The sequence below is a fragment of the Oncorhynchus gorbuscha genome, linkage group LG20 (assembly GCF_021184085.1).
Source record: "Oncorhynchus gorbuscha isolate QuinsamMale2020 ecotype Even-year linkage group LG20, OgorEven_v1.0, whole genome shotgun sequence".
Classification (NCBI taxonomy): Eukaryota; Metazoa; Chordata; class Actinopteri; order Salmoniformes; family Salmonidae; genus Oncorhynchus; species Oncorhynchus gorbuscha.
In genome coordinates, this window is record NC_060192.1 from 28,388,925 (window position 1) to 28,403,239 (window position 14,315).

The window sequence follows — 14,315 nt, forward strand, 5'->3', positions numbered from 1 at the left end:
ATTTTCAGTTCATGCATGGAAGACATACTGCCCGTAGAGCAGCAGATGAGACCATACAGATCCACTCCTTTTGACCAAGGCTGCAGTACAGAAGGCTACAGTGCATGTCACTATTAGTATTAAGTTAAGGTAATCTTACCTTCTTGGCCGTGTGCTAAGGTGCGGACCCTCTGGGTTGTCATGGATTCTGTCCTCGGTATTCGTGGGCACAAACCCATCCTATAGCTTCTCTCCTGTTAACTTTCACATCTCTGAAGTACAAGCATTTTAGACAGATTATGTTACATTTCAGATGTCTGTGCCATTTCTGAAAAAGAGGACCAGACTGATTTGTTGTAGAACTTGGACTTGGTCCACAACCTGTCCATAATTGGTCATGTCAACGACTCAAGGGGTTGTTTTAGAGAATATGTCCAATAGACTGGGGTTTTAATAAATGATTTGTTTATTGTTTTATTTAATTGTTGTTTTTTGGTTACAGTATGGTGGTGAATTCATTATTTTAGGGATGCATGGTAGTGACTTGAGCTTGATGCTCACCTTCATGGCAAAACCTTTATGAACATTCCAGAATAGGGCACATTTAGGTGACTTATGATGTAAAAGGTAATAAGGTACATACAGTATTTCATAACCAGTTGACGATCACAGTCCTCTAGAAGATGTATCAAATCCCCACTTCAATAGATCTTATTCTCTAATAGGAAATGTTTTGGGTTCATTGCTTATTGACTGTGTTTGGAAATTTTACAACCATAGACAAACATATAGTATGATTTATGACAATAAATCATAATTAAAACACTGCATACTTATTTTCGTTATTGCTTCTAATAAATTTCATGAGATGTAAAATGTCAATGATTATGCTTTGTTATATTAACGTGCTCTAAGTGTGCAAAATGAATATGCTTTAGAATTCACTGTGAAAATGGAGTTCAGGCCCACTCCCTTCAGTCCAGAAGCTCTGTACTGCACATGTGGAATCCTCTGATTTCTGTGGAGAAATCTGTTGTGAACACTTATGAGTATGGTGGGCTGAATTTCCAGGCACTTACTACTTACACTTTATACTTTTAAGATCAATTGGATAAAACAATTCCACTTCTATGTGGAACTTTATTCCTCATCATGTCTTCTCTACTTTTGGTGGCCTTAACATCATGTTGGATTGCAATTATAATATTGACAAAGTTTGAGTGAAACTTTCTGCTTTTCATCAGCAGGTTTTCTTTCCCTGATCCTTAATTTATAAGCATAATTTTTCTCCACACATATATTATACAGTTTAAGTCAGAAGTTTACATACACCTTAGCCAAATACATGTGAACTCAGTTTCACAACTGACATATAATCCTAGTAAAAATTCCTTGTCTTAGGTCAGTTAGGATTACCACTTTATTTTAAGAATGTTTATTTCAGCTTTTATTTCTTTCATCACATTCCCAGTGGGTCAGAAGTTTATGTACACTCAATTAGTATTTGTATTTGTTGTATTATACATTGTATAATACATTGTTTAACTTGGATCAAATGTTTTAGGTAGCCTTCCTCAAGCTTCCCACAATAACTTGGGTGAATTTTGGCCCATTCCTCCTGACAGAGCTGGTGTAACTGAGTCAGGTTTGTAGGCCTCCTTGCTCACAGACGCTTTTTCAGTTCTGCCAACACATTTTATATGGGTTTGAGGTCAATGCTTTGTGATGGCCACTCCAATACCTTGACTTTGTAGTCCTTTAGCCATTTTGCCACAACTTTGGAAGTATGCTTGGGGTCATTGTCCATTTGGAAGACCCATTCGCGACCAAGCTTCAACTTTCTGACTGATGTCTTGAGATATTGCTTCATAATATCCACCTACTTTTCCTCCTCGTGACGCCATCTATTTTGTGAAGTGTACGAGTCCCTCCTGCAGCAAAGCACCCCCACATCATGATGCTGCCACCCCTGTGATTCATAGTTCGGATGGTGTTCTTCGGCTTGTAAGCCTTCCCCTTTTTCCTCCAAACATAACGATGGTCATTATGGCCAAACAGCTCTATTTTTGTTTCATCAGACCAGAGGACATTTATCCAAAAAGTACAATCTTTGTCCCCATGTGCAGTTGCAAAATGTAGTCTGGCTTTTTTATGGCAGTTTTGGAGCAGTGGCTTCTTCCTTACTGAGCAGCCTATCAGGTTATGTAGATATAGGACTCGTTTTACTGGGGATATGGATACTTTTGTACCCGTTTCCTCCAGCATCTTCACAAGGTCCTTTTTTGTTGTTCTGGGATTGATTTGCACTTTTCTCAACAAAGTACGTTCATCTCTAGAAGACAGAACAAGTCTCCTTCCTGAGCAGTATGACGGCTGCTTGGTCCCATGGTGTTTATACTTGCGTACTATTGTTTGTACAGATGAGCATGGTACCTTCAGGCGGTTGGACATTTCTCCCAAAGATGAACCAGACCTGCGGAGGTCTACAATTTTGTTCTGAGGTCTTGGCTGATTTTTTTGATTTTCCCATGATGTCAAGCAAAGAGGCACTGAGTTTGAAGGTAGGCCTTGAAATACATCCACAGGTACACCTCCAATTGACTCAAATTATGTCAATTAGCCTATCAGAAGCTTCTAAAGCCATGACATAATTTTCTGGAATTTTCCAAGCTGTTTAAAGACAGAGTCAACTTAGTGTATGGAAACTTGTATTCATGTCAGGAATCTGTTTTCATGTCAGGAATCAGTAGATTTCTAATTTAACACATTTATGAAAATGTTACACTATTATGGAGAGATGTGCTGCTTGGATTCTTTACCGACAATAGAAATAAGTTGAAACAGTTTCATGCAATTCATTTCAGATTTTTTGGGGCCAAATCTTATATTCACAAATGAAAATTTACAAACAAAACACTACATTTTCTTACTTTACAAAAATACATGTAACTATGTTTTAAGACAATTAAATACTCTACCAACAAAAAGGCAGTTAGAATTCTAAATGTTTGTAGGCCTCTTCAGACCCTTGTGTAACTTGATATTGTACCCCCTAACCCAAATGTACTTTTTGTATTGATTTAATGATATTTTAAAAAATCATCTGATTTCCCCCCAACAAATGTCCATAACATGCCTAAAGAATAATGAAAACTACCGTATGTTGCCTACGGCACCATCTTGTGGTAAATGCTTAAAGTTCATGGGTGAAAGGCCAACATGTCATAACTGAAGTTTAATAAGAGATACTGTATATAATGACGAGATGGTCTTATCTCCGCCCTAACAATTGGAGTCGTTCCTAAGGCGGGAAGGCAGTTGTCTTCAAAGCGGCCTGCTAATCGCTGTATTCCCGCGTGGAAAGATTATGACGGGAGAGGACTCTCTCGCTTTGCCTCTTCCTCTCTGGTTTAATCCAAATTTCGTTAAAAATCCACCGGAAGAACCCGTTTCAATGATCTGCGACACCTCAAGTGCCACACCTGCTTCGTCAAACTAATTACGTTCATGATGGCGTGCGTTGCAGCTCGCTTGGTAAGATTTCATTAGGCTATATTTTGCTGGAATTCTCGTTTTAAATTGACAAACCTTTCTTTAGAACAGTTTTGTTAAAATAATTATTGCTTTTTTTGATACCGGTGCCTTTGAATTCAATCGAAGTGGTCTCCCTACGCGTTTCCTATATGGCTATTTTATAAATGTCTTCTCCCATTTTTAGGACAAAGGAGCCCTAAAAAAGATTGATGGAGCCAAAAAAAGGATTGATAAAGTGGCGCGTGTTGTTGTGGGACCACATGTGAAGCATCCACTACAAAACAGGTGTGTTTTCCGGTTGAGAGATTTATTGGTACATTTCAATTACTTGGAAGTTTCTATTTTGTCAATCAGTAACTTTTATAGTTCATACCTGGGTGTATTCATTACGCTGATTATTGCAAACCGTTTCGTCTGCTAAATGTTTTCGCAACCAACCGTTTACTCAACGGAAAACGTTTAGAAACGAACGGTAATTTTATATTGGACAAATTCAGGTAGGTCCCTCTAATTTCAATTTACTCTGTTTGGTTCATTAACGGTAAATGGTTTCTTTGCAAGATGTAATTTAATGTGCAGGAAGTGAAATCACTTACAAATCAGATTTAAATGGTTCTGAATTGTAATATTTAAAGATCCACCAACCCCCTCCTTTTATTCAATCACTTGTGCATTGTGTTTCAGATGGGCTCTCTGGTTCTACAAGAACGATAAGAGCAAAATGTGGCAGGACAATCTAAGGATCATCACAAAGTTTGACACAGTGGAAGACTTCTGGGCGTGAGTTTTGCAGTATCCTTGATTTACAGTAGACTAAATGGCTGATATCCTTGACAGTTTTATACCTACTGTGGTGAAGTTTCAGTAAATTAAACCTATAAGTATATTGAGAACCTATGATGTAGTTCACCACCACTTTTTTTGTTTTGACTGAAAATGTTTTTTTTTTTATAGGTTGTACAACAACATTCAGATGGTGAGCAAGCTTTCATCTGGTTGTGACTACTCAGTTTTCAAGGTGATGTAGACTTTTGGAGAAAAGTATCCTTCAGTTTGAGATTTACATTTTCCATAATACTTCTCGTACATGTACTCTTATATTAATTGGACTAAAGTGATCCTGTCACTTCCCCCAGGATGGCATTGAGCCAATGTGGGAAGACAGGCGTAACAAGTGTGGAGGACGCTGGCTGATTACACTGTCGAAGCAGCAGAGGCACACTGAACTCGACCGCTTCTGGAAGGAGACTGTCAGTAGTTGGTCCATTCTGCCCAACACTTTCAGTTTTGTAACACGATGAAAACCAGAAATACTGTTTGCTCAATATTTATGTCAGAAAGCTGATTCAAATCTGAATAAAATTATTGGTTACATTATTTAGCAGACGGTATTGTGGGTGTAGCAATGCTTGTTCCTAGCTCCAACAGTGCAGTATAATCAAATAATAATACCATCGAAAAGTAAAATTATGGAATTAAGAAATACTCGGACGATCGATGTCTGAGTACAGAGTAACTATGTGATGTAAAGACCTTATTGACAGTGTGGATATAATATGTAGTATATGTACAGCAATAGATATAGCAATGATAGTGTATACATATGAAATGGGTAAAACAGTATGTAAACATTATTAAAGTGACCAGTGTTCCATGTCTCTGTACATACGGCAGCAGCCTCCAAGGTGTAGAGTTGAGTAACCGGGTGGTAGCCGGCTAGTGAGTAAGTTTAGGGCGGGAGGCTGGGAGTGATGGTATTTAAGTCTGATGGCCTTCAGATATAAGCTGTTTTTCAGTCTCTCAGTCCCAGCTTTGATGTACCTGTACTGACCTCACTTTCTGGATAATAATGGGGTGAATAGGATGTGGCTCAGGTGGTTGAAGTCCTTGATGATCTTGGCATTGTGACACCGGTGCTGTAGATGTCCTGGAGGGCAGGCAGTGTTTCCCGGTGATGCGTTGGGCAGACCACATCACTCTCTGGAGAGCCCTGCAGGTGTTGCAGTAGCCATACCAGGTGGTGATACAGCCTTACATGATGCTTTCAGTGGTGCATCTGTAAAAGTTTGGTCTTAGGGGCTGAGCTGAATTTCTTGAGCTTCCTGAGGTTGAAGATGTGCTGTTGTGCAGCCTTCACCATACTGTCTGTGTGAATGGACCATTTTAGATCGTCAGTAATGTGTACACTGAGGAACTTGATGTGTTTCACCTTCTCCACTGTGGTCCCGTCTCTGTGGATAGGGGAGTGCTTCCTCTGCTGTTTTCTGAAGTCCACTATCGGCTTTGTTTTGTAGAGGTTAGTTTCCTGTCACCACTCTGCCAGGCCCCTCTCCTCCCTGTAGGCTCCGTCGTTGTTGGTAATCAGGCCTACCTACCACTGTGTCGTCCGTAAACTTGATCATTAAGTTGGAGGCCTGCGTGGCCACGCAGTCATGGGAGTACAGGAGGGGGCTGAACACGTATCCTTGTGGGGCCCCTGTGTTGCAGCTCAGTGATGTGGTGTTGTTGCCTATCTTCCCCAACTATGGCTGGCCTGTCAGGAGGTCTAGGACCCTGTTAGGGTTCAGACCCAAGGCCCTGTAAGACTGAGGACACCAATGATGTGGGACCACTGAATTAATACTGTCCCCTGTTTTTGTTGGAGTGGAATCTAACTGTTGTCCTCTGAATTGCAAGAAATCTTTAATTCATGCATTTCATTCAAATTAATTATTTTAAATGGGTTTTTTTAACAGCTCCTTTGCCTCATTGGAGAGGGCTTTGGCTCCTTCAGCAGGGATGTTTGTGGTGCTGTCATTAATGTTCGAGCCAAAGGTGACAAAATTGCCATCTGGACCACCGATACAGAGAATGGAGAAGCAGTTACCTATATTGGGTAAGTTTGACATTATTCAGTGTGGCAGTGTGGCGGACCAGGTTACTAGGTTCTGTCGTGTCATGTCTACCCTGATTCACAGGTGTCTTGACAGACGAGTCATATTTGCCTTGAACAGTCATGGATTTTCTCTGCCGGCTTCACTCCAGTTACAGCTAGGCTTGGGCCAAATCCCACAGAAGCCAGATGTGTCATGTTGGCCATCATGTTGTAAACTATAATTGTTCAGGATGAGGACATTTGCATAGCAACCTAATGAAAAATGGATTTCCATTAGACCAAGGAAAGACCTAATGGTGCAATCCATTGCTCCCAGGATATTAGTATTACATATAGCATTGGTTACAAATAATTGGCATCAACCATTTCCCTCATTCATCCAGATTTAACAGCTTTTCTTTATTTTCAAAGCTATCTTTGTTTGATCATGTGATTGGTCAGCTAAATGTTTTTACCGTATGATTCATATTTTCAGACGAAAGTACAAGGAAGGACTAGGACTACCTCCAAAACTCGTCATTGGATATCAAGCTCATGCAGACACAGCCACCAAAAGCAATTCAATAACTAAGAACAAGTTTGTGGTGTAGAAATGTTTTTTCCAAATCTCCTATAGCAAAGGACAAGTCTGCTCCTTATGTTTTTCTGTACTGTAATTTAAGTTTGTATTTGTGCTCAATTCATTTCCTTATTTAAATAGTAACTTTGGCATGATACATGTCAGACATTGTTTCTTTTGTGGCTACAAAATAAAATGTATATGATTGTATTTGTCTTTGCAATTTTCTTCAGATCTTGGAATCTTATTTGACACTACACTAACCCCTGAATTTGGTCTGCCATTTCAGTGCATAATTAAGATTTGGGAAGTACCTTTTTCTTTCCTGAATTTACTCAACTACAACGAACTTGAAAAAGGAGTGCCCAAAGATTGGCTCCATCTCCTAAAGGAAATGGACTGCCCTCCTAGTTAATGTTTCATCTCGTTCAGATGCGGGGTTTGGCAAAACCACTGAGCTGAATTAATTCGAGACTAGAATTGCAGGAGAGTCTTTGTTCCAACAGCATTACATTTTTGTTCTATCAGTTGTATTTCCTTTGGTTCGTCTGAAATCAAGGTAAGATTCTCTTGCCTCAGCTCTTCATATGATGGATAGTGTTTGTATACCATTAAATGCAAACACAAACCTTGTGCTTTTGGGAAATTAACTGTATATACAATCATTGGGTTAATCTTGAAACACCTGTTTCACATGTTTACCAAAGATGCATTAGCTTAAATGTATGCCGTGGAAATAACTTGATAAATACAATTATTTTGAAGGAAACTCATTTTAGTGTAATCATAAAGTAAAGACTAAGGAACTAGGAAGATGTTTGCTTTGAATTATGCATTGTGTTATGGGAATTGTGACCTGGGGCACCCGAGTGGTGCAAGGCACTGCATCTCAGTGCTTGAGACGTCACTACAGACAACCTGGTTCGAATCCAGGCTGTATCACAACTGGCTTTGATTGGGAGTCCCGTAGGCTGGCGCACAATTGGCCCAGAGTCGTCTGGGTGTGGCTATTGTAAATAAGAATTGGTTCCCTAACCCTTGTCTAGTGAAAGGTATAAAAAAAGAAATTGCTCTGACATTACTATGCCACGTGAAATTAAATGATTGGTAGCCTTGTAATCCATCCTCCCTGGGTTTTCATTATTGTAATATCCAATAACTTTTGCCAGTCACAGCAACCATAGACTCATCTGTGGATGTACAGTATCACATTTTCACACCAATCAGTTTAATTTCTTAGTTGGGCACACATTTGAAAGTTAGGTTGGTATCGACGGGGCATGCCGACCTCTGTATAACCTGTTCAGTATCCTTTTCCAGAGAGTGTTCTAGCAGGCTTTTGCTCAATAGCACAGTCCTGCCCTAGCATTTTTCCAGGATAATTAGCCAGACGCAGGCCGTTATTACTCCCTCTCCATGGTGACCGGGTACACTGGCCACAGCATTGCACTAGCAGGAAGGAAGAGCAGTGGAGTGTGACGCCGCTCTCAGTGCATGTCACTCCTACTGTGCATCTACAAGAGGGAAAAAGACTACAACAATAGGAGCTCAGACACTTGTAATGCTTTTATACCCAAAAGGGTTCACGGTGCAGAGCGACTTTTTCCTCCGTGTTCTACATTGGACAAGATCTAACAATGGCAGTCATTAGGGCCAAACATGGTTAGCTATATTTCATTAACCTTTAAAACATTGTCTTTTTTAAATACTTTTTTTCACAGGATTGTGCAAGACAATTGACTTGTCAAACTAAGAATATACACATTTCCAATTCTCTCTAATGGACTTCTCACACTGTTTTTCAGATCAAGAACAGCATGAGTCAGAAACAAGGCGACAGCCAGAGTCACTGGAGGGGACAAGACTGAGGTTAACTCTGAAGTCTAATGTGCTGAGAGAACAAGCCCCTCTTGAGAGCTAAACGATGAGATTTTACCTGTATTACCTGGTGCTTTTGGGCTTCAGTTCTGTCATCTCCACCTATGGGCCTCATCAGAGAGCACAGAAGACTGGGGATATTCTGCTGGGCGGGCTGTTTCCAATGCACTTTGGTGTTACCTCCAAAGACCAAGACCTGGCAGCGCGACCAGAATCCACAGAGTGTGTACGGTAAGGTTTGAATCTGCAATTGAGGCTATGTTTATTTTTATGCAAAACTGTATAAACTATGCTTTGTGCTAACTGACGATGAAATGTTTTTTAAATATATACATGAATGTATTGCAGTCAGTATTAGTGGATTGTACTTCATGAAAAACAAAAGGTATCTAAATGCATGTTATGGTGTGCAGGTACAATTTCCGGGGATTCCGTTGGCTTCAGGCCATGATTTTTGCAATAGAGGAGATCAACAACAGCAGTATTCTCCTGCCCAACATCACACTGGGCTACAGGATCTTTGACACCTGCAACACCGTGTCCAAGGCCCTGGAGGCTACCCTCAGTTTCGTAGCACAGAATAAGATTGACTCTCTGAACTTGGATGAATTCTGTAACTGCACAGATCACATCCCTTCGACTATAGCAGTGGTGGGGGCTTCTGGGTCAGCAGTCTCCACTGCTGTTGCCAATCTGTTGGGCCTCTTCTACATCCCACAGGTGAGTTACAATCTCAATTCCAATTTCCTGATTTATTTAAATCGATCAACAAATCACAGTAACTTTATTCCCCATGTACTGCTGCAGATCAGCTATGCCTCTTCCAGTCGCCTGCTGAGCAACAAGAACCAGTTCAAATCCTTCATGAGGACCATTCCCACAGATGAGCACCAGGCCACTGCCATGGCAGATATCATCGACTACTTCCAATGGAATTGGGTCATTGCAGTGGCGTCTGATGATGAGTATGGACGTCCAGGGATTGAAAAATTTGAGAAAGAGATGGAAGAACGAGACATTTGTATCCATCTGAGTGAGCTGATCTCTCAGTACTTTGAGGAGTGGCAGATCCAAGGATTGGTTGACCGTATTGAGAACTCCTCAGCTAAAGTTATAGTCGTTTTCGCCAGTGGGCCTGACATTGAGCCTCTTATCAAAGAGATGGTCAGACGGAACATCACAGACCGCATCTGGTTGGCCAGCGAGGCTTGGGCAACCACCTCCCTCATCGCCAAACCAGAGTACCTTGATGTTGTAGTTGGGACCATTGGCTTTGCACTCAGAGCAGGCGAAATACCTGGCTTCAAGGACTTCTTACAAGAGGTCACACCAAAGAAATCCAGCCACAATGAGTTTGTCAGGGAGTTTTGGGAGGAGACTTTTAACTGCTATCTGGAAGACAGCCAGAGACTGAGAGACAGTGAGAATGGGAGCACCAGTTTCAGACCATTGTGTACTGGAGAGGAGGACATTATGGGTGCAGAGACCCCATATCTGGATTACACGCATCTTCGTATTTCCTATAATGTGTATGTTGCAGTTCACTCCATTGCACAGGCCCTGCAGGACATTCTCACCTGCATTCCTGGACGGGGTCTTTTTTCCAACAACTCATGTGCCGATATAAAGAAAATAGAAGCATGGCAGGTAAATGGATACTTTAAAAAGAGTAGGAAATCTAATGACTAACATTGACACATCCATTTGTATACTCTTTTTGTTTGCTCCCAGCTTTGTTGACCCCTTTGTATACTTTCCTATATCCCTTCCTGATCAAATACCTGGCTCTGTGTTACAGGTTCTCAAGCAGCTCAGACATTTAAACTTCTCAAACAGTATGGGAGAAAAGGTACATTTTGATGAGAATGCTGATCCGTCAGGAAACTACACCATTATCAATTGGCACCGGTCTCCTGAGGATGGTTCTGTTGTGTTTGAAGAGGTCGGTTTCTACAACATGCGAGCTAAGAGAGGAGTTCAACTTTTCATTGATAACACAAAGATTCTGTGGAATGGATATAATACTGAGGTATGTTGCTCCAAACAGGGACAATCAACATAGGACTTTCTGATTTGCAGGTTTTGCATGGGTGGAGTTTTGGCTTGCCTGGTGACATCACCAGGCGGTGTGAATTTATTTGTATTTATTTAACCTTCATTTAACTAGGCAAGCCAGCTTAGAACAAATTCTTATTTACAATGACGGCCTACCAAAATTAATATAGACCAATAATTAATTAATTAGTAAATTAATATAGACCAATAAAATAGCTCAATCTCTCTGCCAATAACAGCTAGTTTACAGATTACACATCCATCCCCCTTAGACCACTCCCAGACAGTCCTATCAAAATTCTTGCTTGAGAAAATGTTTTGCTAGAAAGCCATTTTTGCTGATTTTTGACCATTTTAATGGACAACTATTACCGTAAGGCACTTAATTGTTACCCATAAATGATTTGATATTGATTTTCTTTTAAATGTATTCTTCCTAAAATACAGTATGTGCTGCATTTTGTTTCTATTGTGTCTGTATCCAAAATCATATGATGCATGATCTTTGTCTGGGTTGCTGTCATTTCATTAGGTGCCATTCTCTAACTGTAGTGAAGATTGTGAACCAGGCACCAGAAAGGGGATCATAGAAAGCATGCCAACGTGTTGCTTTGAATGTACAGAATGCTCAGAAGGAGAGTATAGTGATCACAAAGGTAAGAAAGACAGTGAAAAATCTGAACTACCCCATTATATAAATCTGTAACTATTTCATGTTTCTATCAAAAATACAAACACTACTTCTCTATTCCTGCAGATGCCAGTGTTTGTACCAAGTGTCCCAATGACTCATGGTCTAATGAGAACCACACATCCTGTTTCCTGAAGGAGATAGAGTTTCTGTCTTGGACAGAGCCCTTTGGGATCGCCTTGGCATTATGCTCTGTGCTGGGGGTATTCTTGACAGCTTTCGTGATGGGAGTGTTTATCAGATTTCGCAACACCCCAATTGTTAAGGCCACAAACAGAGAGCTATCCTACCTCCTCCTGTTCTCACTTATCTGCTGTTTTTCCAGCTCCCTCATCTTCATTGGTGAACCCCAGGACTGGACATGCCGTCTACGCCAGCCTGCATTCGGGATAAGTTTTGTTCTCTGCATCTCCTGCATCCTGGTCAAAACTAACCGAGTACTTCTAGTGTTCGAAGCAAAGATCCCCACCAGTCTCCATCGTAAGTGGTGGGGGCTAAACTTGCAGTTCCTGTTGGTGTTCCTGTTCACATTTGTGCAAGTGATGATATGTGTGGTCTGGCTTTACAATGCTCCTCCGGCGAGCTACAGGAACCATGACATTGATGAGATCATTTTCATTACATGCAATGAGGGCTCTATGATGGCGCTTGGCTTCCTAATTGGGTACACATGCCTGCTGGCAGCCATATGCTTCTTCTTTGCATTTAAATCACGAAAACTGCCAGAGAATTTTACTGAGGCTAAGTTCATCACCTTCAGCATGCTCATCTTCTTCATCGTCTGGATCTCTTTCATCCCTGCCTACTTCAGCACTTATGGAAAGTTTGTGTCGGCTGTGGAGGTCATCGCCATACTAGCCTCCAGCTTTGGACTGCTGGCCTGTATTTTCTTCAATAAAGTCTACATCATCCTCTTCAAACCGTCCAGGAACACTATAGAGGAGGTTCGCTGTAGCACTGCGGCCCATTCTTTCAAAGTGGCAGCCAAGGCTACTCTGAGACACAGCTCAGCCTCCAGGAAGAGGTCCAGCAGTGTGGGGGGATCCTGCGCCTCAACTCCCTCCTCATCCATCAGCCTCAAGACCAATGACAATGACTCCCCATCAGGTCAGCAGAGAATCCATAAGCCAAGAGTAAGCTTTGGAAGTGGAACAGTTACTCTGTCCTTGAGCTTTGAGGAGTCCAGAAAGAATTCTATGAAGTAGGGAAGTGTCTTTTGGTGGGCAGAGGTCCTTGTCAAAACCTGAGTTGGTGTTGCATTCTTTGTTGGTTGGGTAGTTGTAGCAGAAATTATGATATTAAAAGCTTTGATGTATTCAGAATGGTGACACAGCATAGGTGGCCAAGATTCCATTATATTACAATAATCTGTGTTGTTCATTGAGGACATTTCAAAATGCGGAAAATTGTCAAATACATAATTTACTGCGTTTTCTTGAGAATAGAATAGCCCATTCAAGTCATTGTTGAGCAGACATTAGTAATACTTTCCATACCAATTGTCAATAACAATAGATTCACATTGTCAAAGTTCAACTATGACCTGTAAAATACATGAGGTATAACAGGAGACAATAAAACTATGTAATTCACTCTGAGCACAGGACATAGGCCTACTAATGTAGACTATATCAGTCTCTTTCCTGTCTCTCATTAGGCCAGTGTTTAACAACCCTGGTCACTCAGTACCCACGACAGAACACAATTTTGTTGTAGCCCTGGACAAACACACCTCATTCAACTCATTGAGGGCCTGATGATTAATTGACAAGTTGAATCAGGTGTGCTTGTCCAGGGTTACAATATAAATGTGTGCTGTTGGGGGTACTTGAGGACCAGGGTTGGGAAACATTACATTAGGACGACTTGTAGGTTCTTCAATATGGTGTCATACTACTGTCTGGTTGTTTTCTGCAAGTGTTTATTTCACCAAGTTACTGCACATGTTAGACCTATACACTGGAATAAAAGGTTTATTTTCACAATGCATCCAATGACAATAAAATCACCGTATGCCAAAGAAGAGAAGCATCAGAGTCTGCAATAAGTAGCCTATTAGTGGAAGCTCATCCGATGTAGGCGAGTAGTGGAAGCCTATCATTGCATCAGTCTGTCTGGGGACACACATGGAGAAGAGGCTTTTATTTCAGCCCTGCACTAACACACCTTTGGTATCCTGGCATTCACACATTTTGTTTGTGCATGCTGCCACCTAATGTGCAGTAGTGTGTGTTTGATTACATAACATTTTGTGGTACAAAAAGGAAGAGGGTAAAAGGAAAACATTGCACCACCAACTAACACCTAAATAGCACTATTATATACCACCAACTAACACCAATAAACCACTGTTATATACCACCAACTAACACCTATATAACACCAACTAACACCAATAAACCACTATTATATACCACCAACTAACACCTATATATCACTATTATATACCACCAAATAAAACCTATATATCACTATTATATACCACCAACTAACACCTAAATACCACTATCATATACCACCAGCTAACACCTATATACCACTGTTATATACCACCAACTAAAACCTATATATCACTATTATATACCACCAACTAACACCTATATATCACTATTATATACCACCAAATAAAACCTATATATCACTATTATATACCACCAACTAACACCTAAATACCACTATTATATACCACCAGCTAACACCTATATACCACTGTTATATACCACCAACTAAAACCTATATATCAC

At 40.7% G+C, this 14,315-nt stretch overlaps 2 protein-coding genes across 3 annotated transcripts; both read left to right on the plus strand.

Moving 5' to 3' along the window:
* The first annotated feature begins 3,267 nt into the window (after positions 1 to 3,267).
* On the plus strand, positions 3,268 to 7,157 carry eif4e1b (eukaryotic translation initiation factor 4E family member 1B). Of its 2 annotated transcripts, none has more exons than XM_046317583.1 (7): positions 3,268 to 3,513; positions 3,698 to 3,798; positions 4,198 to 4,293; positions 4,468 to 4,489; positions 4,650 to 4,763; positions 6,249 to 6,388; positions 6,864 to 7,157. In XM_046317583.1, the coding sequence occupies exons 1-7, from the start codon at positions 3,487 to 3,489 to the stop codon at positions 6,976 to 6,978; spliced, it is 615 nt and encodes a 204-aa protein (XP_046173539.1). In that variant the 5' UTR covers positions 3,268 to 3,486; the 3' UTR covers positions 6,979 to 7,157. The 2 variants fall into 2 exon arrangements, with proteins under 2 accessions (XP_046173539.1, XP_046173538.1); XM_046317582.1 differs by having other exon boundaries at positions 3,272 to 3,513; positions 4,468 to 4,531.
* Positions 7,158 to 7,423: 266 nt separating this feature from the next.
* casr (calcium-sensing receptor) lies at positions 7,424 to 13,744 on the plus strand. Its single transcript, XM_046317773.1, has 7 exons — positions 7,424 to 7,506; positions 8,753 to 9,056; positions 9,239 to 9,545; positions 9,633 to 10,472; positions 10,624 to 10,854; positions 11,413 to 11,536; positions 11,638 to 13,744. Exons 2-7 carry the CDS (start codon positions 8,872 to 8,874, stop codon positions 12,774 to 12,776), a joined length of 2,826 nt encoding a protein of 941 aa, XP_046173729.1. The 5' UTR covers positions 7,424 to 7,506; positions 8,753 to 8,871; the 3' UTR covers positions 12,777 to 13,744.
* The last annotated feature ends 571 nt before the right edge of the window (positions 13,745 to 14,315 follow it).

Excerpts from the sequence above, each read along its gene's own strand:
- eif4e1b (XM_046317582.1), top strand. The coding sequence starts at position 3,487 with ATGATGGCGTGCGTTGCAGCTCGCTTG. Across the intron at positions 3,514-3,697 it reads CGTGCGTTGCAGCTCGCTTG|GACAAAGGAGCCCTAAAAAA; the intron begins GTAAGATTTCAT and ends TCCCATTTTTAG. Across the intron at positions 4,532-4,649 it reads GTGACTACTCAGTTTTCAAG|GATGGCATTGAGCCAATGTG; the intron begins GTGATGTAGACT and ends CACTTCCCCCAG.
- casr (XM_046317773.1), top strand. The coding sequence starts at position 8,872 with ATGAGATTTTACCTGTATTACCTGGTGCTTTTGGGCTTCAGTTCTGTC. Across the intron at positions 9,546-9,632 it reads GCCTCTTCTACATCCCACAG|ATCAGCTATGCCTCTTCCAG; the intron begins GTGAGTTACAAT and ends GTACTGCTGCAG. Across the intron at positions 11,537-11,637 it reads AGAGTATAGTGATCACAAAG|ATGCCAGTGTTTGTACCAAG; the intron begins GTAAGAAAGACA and ends CTATTCCTGCAG.